The following is a 16,043-nucleotide window of genomic DNA, read 5'->3' on the forward strand; positions in this document are numbered from 1 at the left end:
AACACGCTGACAGTTCCCAGGAATCAGAATCTGCCCACACAAACATTTCTTCTGATGGCCAGGTGGGCGAGAGAGTCCCGATCCAGGAGGGCCTGCGGTCCTCACCCAAACTGGAATTAGAGATGCCCAGAAGTCTAGAGTTTCTAGGGTCAGCATCCTTCTGCTTCAGGGGTAAGAATCACCTCCAGTCTCCCAGACAAGAACTCACTGCTTACTTTCTGCTTAAATGCTCCTAGTGACAGGGAGCTCACTACTCCTCGGGCAGGCATCACCTTGTCATTAGGAACTTTCTCTTATCCAAGACATGTCTGGATATTCGCCTTTTCATTCCTCTTCCCAGGTTAAGCACTCCCAGGGCTCACGGGGTGATGGTGTGGGGTCTGCTGTGGCCAGGCGCCTGGGTTCTGCACCCCTCCTATCTGACCTGACTGAGAAGCACAAGCCATTCCAGGTGATGCTAGCCCCTTGCTGGGCAGCTGGGTTGGGCCTAGCCTCTCTTTCCGGGCCTCTGCCTGGGGCCTGCTGGGGGGTGGAGGAGCCTCCACGCTGCTCCTGATTCCCCTCTCCTGAGCCCACGCACCTTCTCCAGACCGTCCTCCTTCAGGCTGATGATGTCCAGATCGAAATCCGTCCGTAAGCCACTGGTTTTGTTGAAAACAATCCGTCCAGTTAATCCTTCCCATTGAGCCTGCCGGAGGGGAGAGGGCAGAGAGGCAATTCCTTGGGCTCATAAATCATCATTCGGTACAACTGTACAATGCTTCATTTTAATTACTCCTTGCACTGATACTGTTCCCCCAAGACCATGATTAATTAATAATCACCTCCATCATTGCTCGGGCTGTGGTGCGAGCCAGCGATTTCCATAAATTCTATTATGCTCTTTAGCCAGCTTTACATTTGCACCTTCTCGTGTACAACATCGATCTTGGATGCGCTCAAATGAACCCCCGCCTCGAAGTCAGAAGAAGGGGGAGCTCATGTCAGATCCCCAGAGAGGGGCAAGCAGGCAGCAATCAGAACTGGGGCGGAAAAGCCAAGGGACAGTGCTGGCCCTGGCTGTGAACCTGGACACCTCGAGGCGCCCCCAGACAGCCGGGGGACAGAGACGTCCCCTCCAGCTCCCGCTCCCGCCCCAGCCTGGCGCCTGCTGGCGAAGACGCTGGGCCGGGCCGTAGCTGTATCACCTCGGGATCTCTTTTCACCTCTCTGTCTTAAAGCTTTATCTATAAAATGGACTAATGACAGTATCCATCACACCAAAATGCTATGAAGGTGAAATGAGATAAGTCACATAAAATATTCAGAGCGGTGTCTCGTACAACCTGAGTTTTGAACAAATGGGTTGGCAAACTGTGGTGATCGGCCCAAACAGACCCGCGCTGGGTTTGGTCAACACTGAGCACGGCCACACCCAGACGTCTGCGGGCATCGCTGTGGCCTTGGCGCCTTGCAGCTGGACAGGAGCCTGTCTTGGCCCTCCACAGGAAGTCTGTCCACCCCGAGGTAGAGAGTGTCAGCTCTCCAGGCCGCTCCCCCTGGGGCCCTGTGCAGGGCCCTACCGGCCAGGCCCGAGGTGGGATCACAGACAAGGACAAGCCCCACTGGGGGCCTGTGCCCCAGAGCTCAAGAGAGAACAAGAGGCGAATCAAATTGGAGTTTGGGGTCCTAGGGCCCCACCCCTTTAGCTGCTGCAACCCGATTCCCTCCCCTCCCTTCCTTTGAGGAGTTAGGGGCACATAAACACCCCAAGGGTATGGGTTTTCTGTGTCTGGGAGGAAAAAGGAGCCCATGTATCCTGGAGGCCCCAGGAACACAGGAACTCTGGGGACTGGAGGAGGGAGCAAGTCTGGGAGCTCATGTGGCCCCACTGTCCAGAGATGGGGGGGCAGGGTATGAGCAGGCAGCCAGGGCGCCCATTGGGCCCATTGGGCGCCCATTGGGCTTGCCTGGCCCATTGGGTTCTAAACACACTGGGAATCAGGACCCCCTGCAGGGTCTGACAAAGGCCCAGCGCCTCCCCCTGGCTGCAGGTCCATGGGAACCTCGCTCACAAGCAACAGTTTTCACTCAGGTCCACGGCTGCACAGACCCCTGCGGGCCTATATGGGACTCTCCAAACACTTGGCTCTAGAGCCTTCTGGCGAACGTGGGCACATGGTAATGTGCTCAGGAGGGGCTGAGCAGGGGCTGTCCAGCAACAGCAGGGCCAGGGCAGCTCGTACGAGTGCTCCAGCCAGCCTGAGCTCCACGCAGGGGGAAGGCGCTAAAATGGGGCGGCCGGGAGTACGGTGATGGCACACGGGGGAATGGGTGGCGAGAAGTCCATGGGGATTACAGCCGAGATGAAAAAATGTACAAAATGAAAACAAACAAGCCAACAAATAAATGAGTAAGGTGCAGCCGGCGCTTCGCCTGGAGTCTGGCATATTCGGCCCTGACTAGGTGGTAGGGACGCTCGCTTGCCCCGCTGCGTGGCCCTTGACAGGGGCGCTTGGGGCCTGCGGGCCTGGCCTCAGGCTTCAGTGGAAGCCCATCACAGAGCCCTCTCCTCCTTTCCTGCTCGAGCTCATCTGGGTCCCCTCCCAGTCCCGCCCATAGATGAGTGGGTGTCATCTGTGCCCCCACTTTACAGTCAAGGACACTGAGGCTCCAAGAGGGACCGAGCTCTGCAGGTCCCAGGTCCCAGCGGTGCGGGGGCTGGGGCCGGGCTCAGGGTGGAGTAGGGCTTGCTTACGGGCCCAGGGCTATGGAGTGGGCATGAGCGAACCCACCAGAGAAAGTGGAAGCTGCGGCTGCTTGACTCCACAAAGAGGCTCTGCCTCCCTCTGGCTGGCTCCCCGGTCCCCCCCCCCGCCCCCTTCGCCCCCACTCCCTAAGGCTATCTCTGGGCCCCCAGGGGAAATCACAGCAGGTGTCTTCCAACCTGCCCCCGGAGGGAACCTTCCTTCTTGACAGCCACAGCAGAATTAAATGCCAGCAGGTGCATGGCCTGTCTGTGGGCGGGTGGGCAGGGCCAGGGCCGGGGCGGGAGGCTGATGGCAGCTCCTCCCCATGACATTTCCCCGCCTGCCTGCCCCTTCAGCCGCTGCTCAGGACTCGCTAAATGAAAGATGCTTCGCACGCTCTGAACTCCGGCCTGGTATTTTCCAGCTCCTCTCGAAAATGCCAAGTCTTTAAAGTGATTTACTGTCACACAGTCAGATGGGGAAAGATGGGGAGATGGGCACTAGGAAATGGTCTAAAGGAAGCCTGTGTGCTGGACTCAGGCCGGGCACCGGGCTGTGGTCGTGGCCAACCGGCTGAGCGTGTGGTCGTTCTGGGCCTCGTCCCAGAGTCTCAAGTGGAGGTGAGACAAAGGTGTTTCAGAAAGGGCTCTGCAGGGCATGTGAGTGTGAGGCCATCCACTGGCGGGCCGGGAGCAGGAGGCCCTGCACACCAGGCTGGGTTGCAGCCCAGGGAGGGAGGAGGCGGCTCCCCATTCTGCCCCCTAGGTCAGGGATGAGTCTGCTCCCCTCAGGGCTTCCTAGCGGCACTTCAAGCGTTCTGAGGGGTGAGGGGTGATCTGGAGGGGGACCTTGAAGCTACCGAGTTCCTTTTCAGCTGGAAACTCATCACCCACTGAACAAGACCCTACCGTGGCGACAGTGGTGAAGAGGGACAGAATGGTGAGTGGCAGCCAGACTACTGAGTGCTGCCAGATGCTGTCCCAGGGGCATCAGCCTCAACACAGATCATTACCCTGAAACACTCCAGCCATTATCTCCCCGGGGAAAGAAAAGAACCTGAAGTGGAGAGGTTCAGTTATTTGCCCAAGGCCACATGACTAAAGTGTGGCTAACAAAGTGGCAAAACCACGTTTTCCTACTTTGAAGGCTCCCGGGGTTGTGGGATCAGGTCATTGGCTGCCCGGGCCAGCCAGGCTGTGCTCAGGACGTGGGGCAATCGGACTCCTGCACAGTTTGCCTGGGCTGGGTGAGCAGGGACCCGGCACAGATGCCGCAGCCCCTTCTGGGGGCTTGGGGCCTGCGCCCGAGGTCCCCGTGACGCTGCCGCTAGGGAACTCACACTCGGGGACGTCCAGGGCCTTATCCGAGGCCACAGAGCTGGGAGCAGCAGCCTCCAGCGAGTTCCGAAGGCACAGGCATCAAACTCAAGCTTGTATCGTACCCACATTCCTTCTAGCATCATTCTAAAATGCAGAAGGCGCTTCCCTGGCCTCATACCATGCAGGGACGTGCTTGGGACCTCTGGGAAGACGCCTGGCCGCTGTCGAAGGCGGCCAGCTTCTCTCATTTGCCCTCAGAGGATGCTGCCTCTGCATATGGGCTCACACTCACGAGCACCATGCTTGCTGGCTGGCTGCCCTCCCCACGCTGCGATTCTCTCTCCCCACTGGACCCCTGGTGCATAGCCCGTGCCGGTACCCAGCAGACCCACACAATAGCCCCTGAATACATGAATGAGGTCCCCAGGAGTCTGGTGCCCGGATCCACTGTGCTGGCTCCAAGGAGATGGACTCTGGGTAACCCTGCCCAGATCTTCCCCACCCCCAGCCCTGGCATCTACCTTTCCTGGGATTTGCCTCTGCTCCACTCTGACTTCCCAGCACCCTTTGAGGCAGGCACCTTCATTAACCCTGTCTTACTGCTGATCACAGAGTTAATCACCTCCCGCAGGTCACATGGAGATCATGTTGGAGCCAGAACTCCAGCCCTGGCCTTAGCTTCCCCGCCTGGAAAACGGGAGCAACAAACCAGTCGTCTCTAGCGGACTAGGAAGTGGCGGTGGGGAATGAGCCACGGCTGCCGTGTCGTCTTCTCGGCAACGGGACAGGTTCTCTGCTCCGCCTCAATCAGCCCCTCCGACGGGACTTCACAGTCAATATGGTGCCAGGACAGCCAGTGCCAGCAGGGAGCCGGCTGGGGTGCTGGCCGATGGGCCCATGATGTGAAGGGGTTTCTGGGCTGCCGGCACTGCACTAGGCCCTGTCCCACGGAGTCCCGTCTGTCCCCACAGCATCTCGGGCACAGGCGCGCTTCACACCATGCTACAGACGAGGGCACGGAGACCCGGCACCTTCTCCTCTTGTGTGAGGTCACATAGGCTGAGGCAAAGACCCTGGTTTACTGTGCTTGAGTCCACCTGCATCCTGCTGGCAATGCTGACCGCCCACTGAGCTCAAGGACTTAGGCCTCTCAATCACCCTGGAAAACTGGTCCCGTGGAGCCCATGTTCATCTGAGGACACCGAGACCCAGGGGTGTGAGGACGCCCGCTCCAGTTCGTTGCGGACTGGAAATCCATTCTGTGGCACTCCCATCAGGCGCCATTGAGCTCTGCAGCACTGGGCAGGCTCCCAGGGAGGTGACCCTGGGGAGGGGCGTGGGTGGGGCGCGGGCACTCACCTCCTTGATGAAGTTCATGAAACGGCCGCCAAAGCGCCAGGCCTTGTGTCGATGGCACTGCAGGGAGTTCACGGTCATCTGGGGCGCCCGCTGGTAGCACACGGACACGATGTGGACAGCATCGTACAGCAGGGCTGCGTCAGTCTGCAGGGGAGGGCCCAGGGCCTGCCTGAGAGCGGCTCCCACGCCCCTGAGGCCTCGGCCACCTGCCCCAGTCTTCCTTCCCTCTGCTGCCAAGGCACCTTAGTATCCCAGGGGCGGAGGGAGGGTAAGGGAAGGCCTTGAGGCCCCCGAGGTGACCCTGTCCTGCCCCTGGTGAGCAGCAGGCTTGGGTGGGTGACTGTTGCTCTGCAGACACCCCAATGCCTGACTTCTGCAGTTCAGACCTCCGCTGCCAGTCCCCACTGCCCCATCTCACGGCCTCATTACTAGGCTCTGCCCACACCATCTCTTCCTGCAGTCCCAGTTGTCGGTTGGCCACAGCCAGAAGCCCCCCCTCCGCACCAGGACCCCGGTGTCCACCCCAGCTCCCTGCAGCCACCTCAGTGACCGGTTCCCCGTGCACGGGCCTGTGTCTGAGTGTTCCAAGCCTAAAGTCTAGCTGGCACACAGCAAGTCTAGAGGAGGGCCGTGGTGGGGGGAAGACAGGACAGGGAGGGAGGAAGAAGGGGCACCCCCAGGCCTGGTCGCTGCTGTACCATCATCACTCCGTCCAGCAGGCCAGACTCAGCCCGGGGAGCTGCCTGCAGCCGCTCCATGGACCACTTCTCCACGATGGCAGAGACGTGGGGGTTGTCCACGTTGAGGATGCGGAATCCGGTCAAGTTCACCCCTGAGTAGCGGTAGGGCTCCAGGTCTAACGCGTACAGATCCTGGGAGAGAGAGGCGGGTTGTCACAGGGGCCCGCTCAAGCTGGCCGCACCTCTGCCCCTCACCCCGCAGAGCCCACGGGCGAGGCTCCGTGACCCAAAGGTGCCCTCTGCTTAGAGCCCATTTGACTGGAAGCCTGTCTGCCTGTTGGGCCTCTTGGGCAACCGGCTCAGCTTGTTTCTTCATCTGCAAAATGGGGGGCCCCCTTCATGGGCCTGGTGGGCAGCTCCCACACAGAGCCCGGCCTTCAGTATGAAGGTTACTTGACCATGGTCACCACGGTCACTTCCTCCCCAAGGGTGGCTGGAGGAATATTTCCTCTCCCAAGGAAGGTTCAAACAGTTCTTCCCCAGGACTCAAGAAGCACCGCTGCCCTCTCCTCTCAACCCCACACCCGCAGTCGGGCATCCGGTCCAGGGCACTGGGTGGGCCCTGGCGTAAGGGCAGGACAGGGGGCTTCAGCTCCCCAGCTCCCCCTCACCCCTGGAGTCCCCGCTCCGCAGGGTGGGCTGGAAGAGGAGGCAGCAAAGGGGCAAGGGAGGGGAGGCCGTGGCCCGTCAGGGTCGGGGGAAACCTGTTCAAGGCCCCCAGGGATGGATAATTCTCCAAGCAAATGCAGCTGGGTTTGATTTTCCTGTCAGCGCCTGGTTAAAGGCCCAGATTCTGGGTCAACTTGTAGATTTTTGTCTGTAGAAAAGAAAATCCCCAAGGTTGTGTTTTAGTGCCCCGTAGGACATTAATCCATGATGTATCTTAGCAGGCTATTCTAGCGGTCTTATTCTGTAATTTTTTTTTCTTCTCCCAAATACCTATAAATACTCAATCCCTCAAACGCTCTTTGAGCCAGCACTGCCACCCTGCTGGCTTCTTGTTAATGAGTTGAATGCATCGTTGCCACGTGTTCATTCTGTCTATGCACAAGGCATGTTTTCTTACCTCTTGAAAAATGCAGTTTGACAGGCTGATTGGCCCTGTCCCACCAGGGAGGAAACCGAGTCTTAAGGTCACCGTCTCAGCCCTCCTCAGCTACTGCCTATTCCATACACGCCCTCACCAGGCTGCCCCCATGCTGGCCTCTGGTCTGTGCACTGTCCAGGGCCCTCTGATCCAGCCACTCCATCTCCAGCTGGACAGCAGGGGCTGGTCACTATACTGCCCCTCCTTGGCTGCAGCCACCTGGCATGACAGCTGCCCCGTCAGCCCCAGCTTCAGGGTGATGGGTGATGGTTTGTGAAAAGTGGATGAGATCCCTGGGGCTCTGTCGCACTGTACTGGCTCCCTCTGGTTTCTCAGTGGTCCCTAATGGATGCAGAATGTCTCCTGTTTTTCCTGATGTCCCAAAACAACTCCTTCTGGAATGCACTGTTTGTTTCTTCTTTGGAGATTAAGGGAATGCGAGTGAGGCTTGGGCAGATTTGAGCCTTCAGCAAGATAGATTTTAGTCCCAGCTTTGTCCACATAAATATAGCTTTGATTTGGGGTGGAGAAAGGGGGGTGGAAGAGGGGAGCAGGGTCTTCAGCAAATAAGGGGGTGGCATGGAGTTGGCCAGAGGACATGCACATGGCCTTAATTTGGGGGACTGAAGGGGGCCCAGAGCTCAGCCCTGAAGGTGGTGCACCTGGGAAATAGACATTTCACAGTATTTCTTTTTATACTTGAGGAGACAGGGTGAGAGGTGGCTTGCCTAAGGTCACAGAGCTGGTCAAGGGCAGAGCTGATCTTGTACCCAGCCCCACTCTTCTCTGGTGCTGGAGTTGGCTCTCACTAGCTTAGAGAGGTAGTTGTTAGCATTCCTTCTCGACTCAGCACGTGGGGACACCTTGGTAGATTGATGTCGACGGAGGGAGTATTTACACCACGGGAAGTGGCAAGTGCTGGGACTCTTACCCCTTTGGAGAGCTGGCTGTATACTGTTCTGTTATATTCAAAGACCCTTATGTTTTACAGTCCCAGGGGCTGTCAAATACAAACTATGCATTCGAATCATCTTTGCGGTTTTGGGGGGGGGGAAGCACTGACCATCAGAATCTGGAGGGGCGGGTGTATAACCCTTTGAGAAGCCACAAACTAAGCTGTTCCTCCTGTCTGGGAAACACAGCAAGGGGTTCTTGGCTTTGGTAGGTGTGGGGGTACCTAAGAAGTCACTGGGGAACAGGATGGCGGGGGACCTCTTTCCACACCACTTGTCAGCATAGTTACAAAGGCGGCCTGTGCTCAAGGGCAGAGCACCAGCTACAAGGCCAGGCCATCTGGGTCAAGTTCCATCTGCTCTCGCTGCCCCATGGCCTCATCTGCGAAAGGGGAATGATAATAGTACCCAGCATGTAGGTTGCCAGGAGGAAGGAATGCCCAATAGGTGCATGCAGAAGGGGACCGATGCAGAGAAGACATGCTGAGTGTTTGACAGACATTCACATTCTGCCCTCTCTGGCAGCAGGTGTGATGGCTATTGGGGCCACTCGCGAGGGCACTAGACTAGGGCACTAGAGGAGCGGACGGCATTCTTGCCTTTTCCCTCATTCAGTATAAAGACAAAGAGCTAATAGGAACTGAGCGCCTATAAACCTTAGAACAACAGGCTCTGTTCTAAATGGACTTTATATGTTTTAACTAAATCCACAAACCATCTTAGAAGGAGGAAGGACCTTTCACCCAGTTTAGAAGCAGGAACTGAGAAATTAGGCCTTTTGCTCAAGATTAGAAAGCTGGGGACCAGGGGTGTCAGACCCAGCGGAGCTCCTGAGCCCTCCCCAGCCTCCAGCTCACAACCACCACACATTACAGTTGCCTTCCATACAGCATGAAGAAGGTTTTTCTGAAGGATAATCCAATCCTGTCACTGCTTAACAGACTTCAGTGGTAGAAAGTACAAATTCCAGAGTGTGGTCTACAAACCTCAACAAAGCACCTTCATAAAACCCCTCCCATTTTTTAACTCTAGGAAAACCAAACTACTTTGGTTTCCCTTTCATGGGACCCTGGCACCTATCTATCATTCAAGATCTGTTATAGAACAATACTTCTGTTCTATCCTCTGCATGGAACATCTGTCTCCTCAATCCTTCTTGGGTGGGCCACTATCTGAGATTCAGCTCAAGTGTCACCTCTTCCAGGAAGCCTCCCCTGACTACTGCTCTACACAAGCATGGTAGGGTGGGTCAGGCATTTCTGCTCTTCTCCTGGGACTTCTGGGATTCCATCCTATTGACGATGACTGTCTATGTCTGTATCTCCCTCTGAGCTCCAGGTCCTCCTCTTACCTGAGGTAGAAAGAAGGGCCAATCAGTGGCTCTCTGGGACATTTAAACATCATTGGGAAGAGCCTGGGATGGCAAGACTAGAGTTTCACATCCTCAATTCAGGAGGAGCTCTCAGAGGGGCTGGAAGTTAGGAGTGGCTTGGTAAATTACATGGGTGTAGGGGCTGAGTCCTTCCTGAGGACTGCTTCAAGAACAAGTGATCATTCCCAGCTGTCTTTGAAGGCAGCGAGTCTGGGGAGACGCGGGACTGCTTTGCACAGGTGGGGGTATGCAGACTTGGGGCCAGAGTGGAACTGTTGGGGCCATGGAAGAAAAGCTGAACTTTGCCTCCAGGGGGCACACTCCACACTCTGCCCCTGCACGGGGCCCACTCTCTCCTTCGATTCAGCACAGACTTAACAGCCAACACTTGAAAGATGCCCACACATCAGCATACGTAGGGCTCCAATGAATTGGTTCACCCTGAGCGGGACCCAGGTGCCAGTGCTATCAGCCCCCACAGTCTCCAGGCCACATTTGGTCTGCAGGTGCACACACAGGCTGCTGGCACCTCGATGAGGTGGGCAGTATTAGTGTCATCTTCTGGCCCCCAAGCATGGACTTAGTTGTCAAGTGCTATAGGACCTGTGGCACTGACGTGCCATCCCCATGACATGAGGGTGGTGACAACAGGGAGCTGGTCAAGAGGCCTCTTTGTCCAGCTCCAATTATTTGTCCACACTGCCCTGGGCTGAGACCCCTAGAGCTGTACACAGTGAACTGTGCACAACCTTGTGCTTGGCAAAGAGTGGCTGTTCTCGATGCCAAATGTTGACACACTGAATTCAGTATCGACGAGGGACCTTTTAGAAACATTCAGCATAACATAATAGACTAATTCATTAGCACCCCATGGGTCTGACTGGATAGAAGCTGAAGCTCAGAAAACATTGCCTTAAGGAATGACAGATGAAAATATCTTTCCCATGATGTAACTGTTATTGCCGGGAAGTGGCATTAATTGTGATTGCTTATCTATTAATTTATTATAATTCTTTTTTCACCTCCAGGCTTTTACCTACACACGACTTGTAGCAGGGGCTCAGCTGGGCTGATTAACGCGGGGTTATCTGGGAATGGCTCAAAGCTGGCTGGAGCAGATAATGGCAGCTGGGGTAATTAAAATGTCTTCCATGTGGAGCAGCAAGTTTGGGGAATTTTTTAGAGGCGAAGAATTGGTGACGTGGATTTCCTAAAGGGAAGGAGATAATGCCAAATGCCACTGGCCTTCCAAAGGCAGCCACCACTGACCAATGAACACGAGGAGGCAGGATCACAAGGCCGTCGTCTGCGCCAAGTGGGCTGGGAGGCGGCTCCAGAGCTGGAAGATGGAGGTGTGGCGGGGAGAGGCCCCAGGACCATAGCTGATGCCCTGACACGTGGAGGGCCGCTGGGCCATGGGGCTAGGTTCACGCATGCGCACGCACACACATGCACTCTATTGCAGGACTGTCTGTACGGCTGCTACCATGTCCCCTGAACCTCAGGAAAGGGAAGAGGACTGGAAGTTTCGTGGCAAGACCAGAGGTCAGGAGCCAAGGCCTCCACCGCTGATCTGCTACGAGGCTCTGGCAAAGCACTCAACCTCTCTGGTCCCAGCTATCCCCATCAGTCAACAGGGAGTGCATTCTGCCCCGTGAAGAGGAAAATCAGTGAGGTGGAGAAAAGGTTTTGAAATCTGTGAAGTGTGGGTGCTACTGGGATTTGTGGAGGCTCCATTCCCCCTATTAGTGTCAATCACCAGGTCGGGATGATCGTGGCTATGTGGAGTCAGCCCAGAGGAGGCCAGGTAACCCTTGGTGGATCAATCAGCGTGACGGGTTTTGGCAGAGGGCTTAAGTGCGGGACAGCTCCTGGCTGCTAAAGATCCTCTCTTGGCCCCTTCCTGCAGAAGGGCCTTACTGAGCCTCAGTTTCTACTTTCTATAAAACTGGGAGATCAGATGTCTCCTGGAGAGTTGCTCTGAATTTTGGATGAAGAGGTATTAATACTAGCATAGCATTGTTGCCGGGGACTGTTCTAAGCGCTTCACTGATGGCAATGTACTTAGTGCTTTGCATGGCAATCTTATGAGGTCGTGCTGTCACTGGGCCATTTTATAGATAGAAAAGAGGCACAGAGAGGTGAGACTGGCCTGAACCCATGGCACTACCATGTTACTATGATAAGGATGTTGGTAATTTCACTGGTTACTTTCTACTTTGTATTGTAGTCATTCATTCAGGCAGGGAGGCAGCAAGGAACAACTGCCATGTGTCAGGCATTATTTGGGCAAATAGAGGTGACCCAGACACAGTCCTTGATCCTTACATGCATGATAGGAAGCCACCAGCTGGAACTCTGTGTTGGTTCCATCATGGGGTTGGGTCCTCCCTCCTACTCAAGGGTTTAGTTCAGTACCTGGGACCTCAGAGAGCATTTATGCCTGGCTTCCTGGGAAAACATGATCACATTAAGGAAATGAGAGTAAAAGAAACAGATGGCTAGAGGAGGCCCCGGGACCCCTGGATCCTGGCCTGTGCCTCCCTCTAAAAGCCCCAAGCATGACCTCAGCGGATGACAGCATGACTCTGGAGCACCTGGGTCTCTGGAAGTTTCTTCTCCAGAGTCTTGCCTGGAAGTTCAGGCCAGGCCATAGAGTTGAGGGGCCCAAGCTCCAGATCCTGCTGCCCCACAACTATGCAAGGGAGAAAGGGCAGGTGCTAAGGGAGATGCTCTGAACTGAATATTCAAAGCTAGGCTTGAGGACGGGGTCAGAGAGGGCCCTGTGTGGACAGATGGGTGAGGGGCAGTTTTTGGGGTGAGCAGAGGGCATGAGAAGTGTGGATTTTGTTCCAGCCACAACCCACCCAACTCAGTCCTTCTGGTGTGGCCAAGGATGCTAACCCTGCCACTTCCTGCCAGGCCTCGGCTGGTGGGCTCGGAGTGGGCTCTTGTCCCAAGGGTGGTTTCTAACATCTGTCCCCACTTTGCGGACATTTGAAATGTGGGCTGATATTATTTGTCACTACACTACACTTGAAATTAGTGATTGGGGACAGAGATGCCAAACATGCTGCATTCTGCAGTGAGGGACTGTCCAGCCCCAAAGGCTACCTGGTGTCCTCATGAGAAATGATGACCTTGATCCATTTGTCCTGGGGATGGGGTAACGCAGAGAGAGAGGTGGTGAGATGTGGCAGAATGGGGTGGTCAGCTGGGCGGTGGGAAGTCTGGGACACCTGGATGCACTGAAGTCTCCAGGGAATGGAGGTCTCGTGGGAGGCGCAGAAGCCAAGAACGGGGGACAGCACAGTGGGAGAGGGAGGGAGTGGGGGCAGCTGCTGTATCCCGAGGCAGAGGGCCCGAGCCCGCATCCTGCACTGTCCCGTGTGGCTTTGGACCCAGAATTGCTCCCACGCCTGCAGTGTGGCCTGGTGGTTCATTTTGGGCCCGTAATGACTGAGGGTACTTGTGTGAGTGTTGCTCCTTAAAGCCAAAAAGGCCAAATGAGGAAGCTGAGGCCCAGCGGCATCTTGGCTACTATTCCCATTTTGCAAGGAAACCGAGGCCCAGGAGGCCAAGTGCTCTGTCCGTGGTACCGCTAACAGGTGGCAGGGCGGGACGCATCTGCCTGGGCCCCTGAGGCGCTTCCTCTCCCTGGAGAATGACGTGGAGGCTGCGTGGCCTGCCTGGCCCCACCTGTGTGTTCTCCCGGGTCTGATTCTGGGCTCTCTATGGGCACAAGGGCTGGGGTGGAGATGGAGGGAGGTCCACAAGCAGCAGTGTTCTGGCAAATCCTAGTAACCAACTCTGCGGAGGGAGGTGCAAAAATCCTTCTTTGGAGCATTTGCCAACTTCTGGGCCTGGCAAACATGAATAAGCTCCCACTGTGGCTGATCTCAAGTTACGTGTGTGATGCCACTGAACCTGGGCTTGGGAGATGAGCACAACTGGCCCTCCAGTCAGCTGGCTCTGGGACGCCATCCCCAGCCCGCGCTCGCTGGCCCTGGGCTAGGTGCGTGCTGCTCAGGGGGTGGACACCCTCCTCGCCATCCTTGGTGAACACCCATTAATCCCTGGAGGCCCTGTTCGAGCCACTGCTTTCCTCAGGTAACCCTCGCACCTTGCAGCACCTGGCATCTCTTGCTGCACCCCATGGCCATCAGCCCCGCCTGTGATGGCGCTTCCCCTGGTGTGACACCCCAGGGACCAGGCTGCGCCCATCTGCTGTACAGGCAGGACACAGAGTTGCAGGCCAGCAGGGTGGGGGCTTGTCCCAGGCATCTTGAGCTCCTCAGGCAAGCACAGGCACCGGCGAGGGGTGTGACTGGGCACCAGGTCAAGGGATGGACATGAGGGAGGCCCGGGGAGCTGCAGGAGCTTGGCTCAGTGCCAGGATGGCAGTGATGCTGCCACTCACCCCACGCCCGGCTGGTGGAGGAGTTCGCCTAGGGCCCGAGAGGGGTCCGAAGGCATCTGACCCCACACAAGGCAGCTGGGTGCCGGTGCCCCTTTGGTACCCGGATCTCTTTGCTTGAACCTCAGGCCACAACTCATTATCCTAATGGGTTTGAATGGCCCTGCCTGTTCTCAGAGTCTGGACAGGACCCATCTGGAGCCGCAGGTGGGCTGGCCGGTTGTCAGGGCGTGGGCAGACTCCAGCAAGGCTGTGGAGGAATCTGAAGTAGCAATGAGAGCCGGTCTCTGTCCCGGCTGCCTGAGAGCTGCCGGGGGCAGCACGGCTGGGAGCCGGGGTCACCGTCACCCTACACACTGAGCTTCAATGGCTCTTCACATGTGCCAGGCACCGCTCCCAGCATTTTACTCAATTAACTTGTTTTGTCCTCACAGCCATGCTAGGAGGGAGAGGCCATTCCCATGCTCATTTCGCAGAGGGAGAAACTGGGGCAGGGCTCCATGTCAAGGACAGAAAGCAGGTTCCAGAGTCCCTGCTACTGGTGACAACACGCTGTCACTTCTCGAGGTGGGCAGGCACCGGGGAGCCTGGAGCCCGCCCCAAAGCCACGCCCACTGGCCCAGGGGCCAGGTCCAGCCTGCGTCTCCCAGAGTGGCGGCAGCTGTCCTCATGGGGCTGGCCCTGCTGAACCCTCCGTCCGGGGCCGGGAGGTGCCTTACCAGAGTGGTGAAGATGAAGTGGTAGTACTCGGTCATCATGCCCATGGCCATGGCCTGCGGGAAAGCAGAGGGTTAGCGATCCGCCAGGGGGAGTCAGGTGGAGGCCTGGGGTCGATTGAAGGGGGACGTTCTCTTAAGCACTCTAAACACTGATGACCCCTGGCTGGGGGACAGCAGGGCATGTCACACGGGGATGAACAGCAGACTAAAAGGCAGCTTCTTGCTTGAGCGCTCTTCTACCCCATACCAAGAGTCCAGTCCCCTCGGGGCTGACGGGACGCAGCGTCTCGGGCTGCCAGATGCTGCCAGATGTAGAGGTGCTGTGGGATGGCCGAAGACCACCTTCTCCAGGGCGCTGGGCCCCACCCTGCCGACCTCTGTCCTGGCTCCAGAGAGAGGAATCCAGTGGCCAGGATGCCCACAAGTCCAGTCAGGCCCAAGCAGGGATTCTGTCCTGCATCTGAGCCTCTCCAAAGGGGCTGAGATTTGAGAGACCCCTGCACCCCAGGGCTGGCTGGCCACAAAGCAGGTGCCATGGGCGCTTACCCCATGCTGTCGCCAAACCTGCACTTCACATGCTTCTGTGCATGTGCGTGTGTGTGTGCGTGTGCACGTGTGTAACATGTCTTACTAGGAGCCTCTAATCTATGCTCAGGGCTAGAATGCATTTTCAGCAGACTTCTTCAGAATGGTGGGCCCACAGAGCCTGTGGGGATGTCACCCCGTCTCTGTCTCATGGGGACTCGCAGCCCACACCCACTCGGCGATGACTCCGGGGAGCCCTCAGTCAGCAGCCTCGCCTTCCTTTGTCTATCAAGTTCGGGGTTTTGCTGAGCATCGAGGCTTCTTTTATAAATTCCAGACGTTTTCAAGGCAGACAGACCTGGGGGTACATTCCGACTTCCTGCCGGATGAAGCTGGACACATTACCTCCCCTCGAGCCTCAGTTTCTTCACCTGTACAATGGGCGTGGAAATCACCCCTCTTCCAGGAGGAGGCCCAGAGTGCCTGCACAGAGGAGGCCTCAGGAAACCCATGCTGTGATTGTCACCGTCTTCATCACAGTGCGGAAGCAGGGGCCCAGGCGGCCAGGAGAGCCAGGCTGAGTGCCATGTGCTCCCTCTGCAGTACCTGGGGATGCCCAGGTGTCCCCCGCAGGCTGGCCATGAGGGCAGACTCCTCCCTGGCCTTGCCTCCCTGACCCCTGTGACCAAGAGGCGGTGCTTCCTGGGTTCCTGGCAGAGGAGGGGCTCACTAGAGGTGCTTGTTTGGGTGCACTCCTGGCAAGTGTGGAAGCAGGGCCAGGTGTCCAGGGCACGTCTCACCACCCTGTGAGGGCCCTGTGTGG

The 16,043-nt window shown here is 56.9% G+C and overlaps 1 protein-coding gene across 1 annotated transcript in view; it reads right to left on the minus strand.

Annotated features, from left to right (window-relative positions):
• The window catches only part of GRIK3 (glutamate receptor, ionotropic, kainate 3), a 186,925-nt gene that overhangs the window by 40,698 nt on the left and 130,184 nt on the right, over positions 1-16,043 (minus strand). The window contains exons 5-8 of the mRNA XM_004678805.2: positions 14,696-14,749; positions 6,106-6,279; positions 5,408-5,551; positions 581-688 (exon numbers count right to left, since the gene is read on the minus strand). Coding sequence (XP_004678862.1) covers positions 581-688; positions 5,408-5,551; positions 6,106-6,279; positions 14,696-14,749 — 480 coding nt within the window. The remainder of the gene's footprint in view (positions 1-580; positions 689-5,407; positions 5,552-6,105; positions 6,280-14,695; positions 14,750-16,043) is intronic.

This window comes from Condylura cristata, unplaced genomic scaffold, assembly GCF_000260355.1.
Source record: "Condylura cristata isolate star-nosed mole 26May11 unplaced genomic scaffold, ConCri1.0 scaffold00008, whole genome shotgun sequence".
NCBI classification, from domain to species: Eukaryota; Metazoa; Chordata; class Mammalia; order Eulipotyphla; family Talpidae; genus Condylura; species Condylura cristata.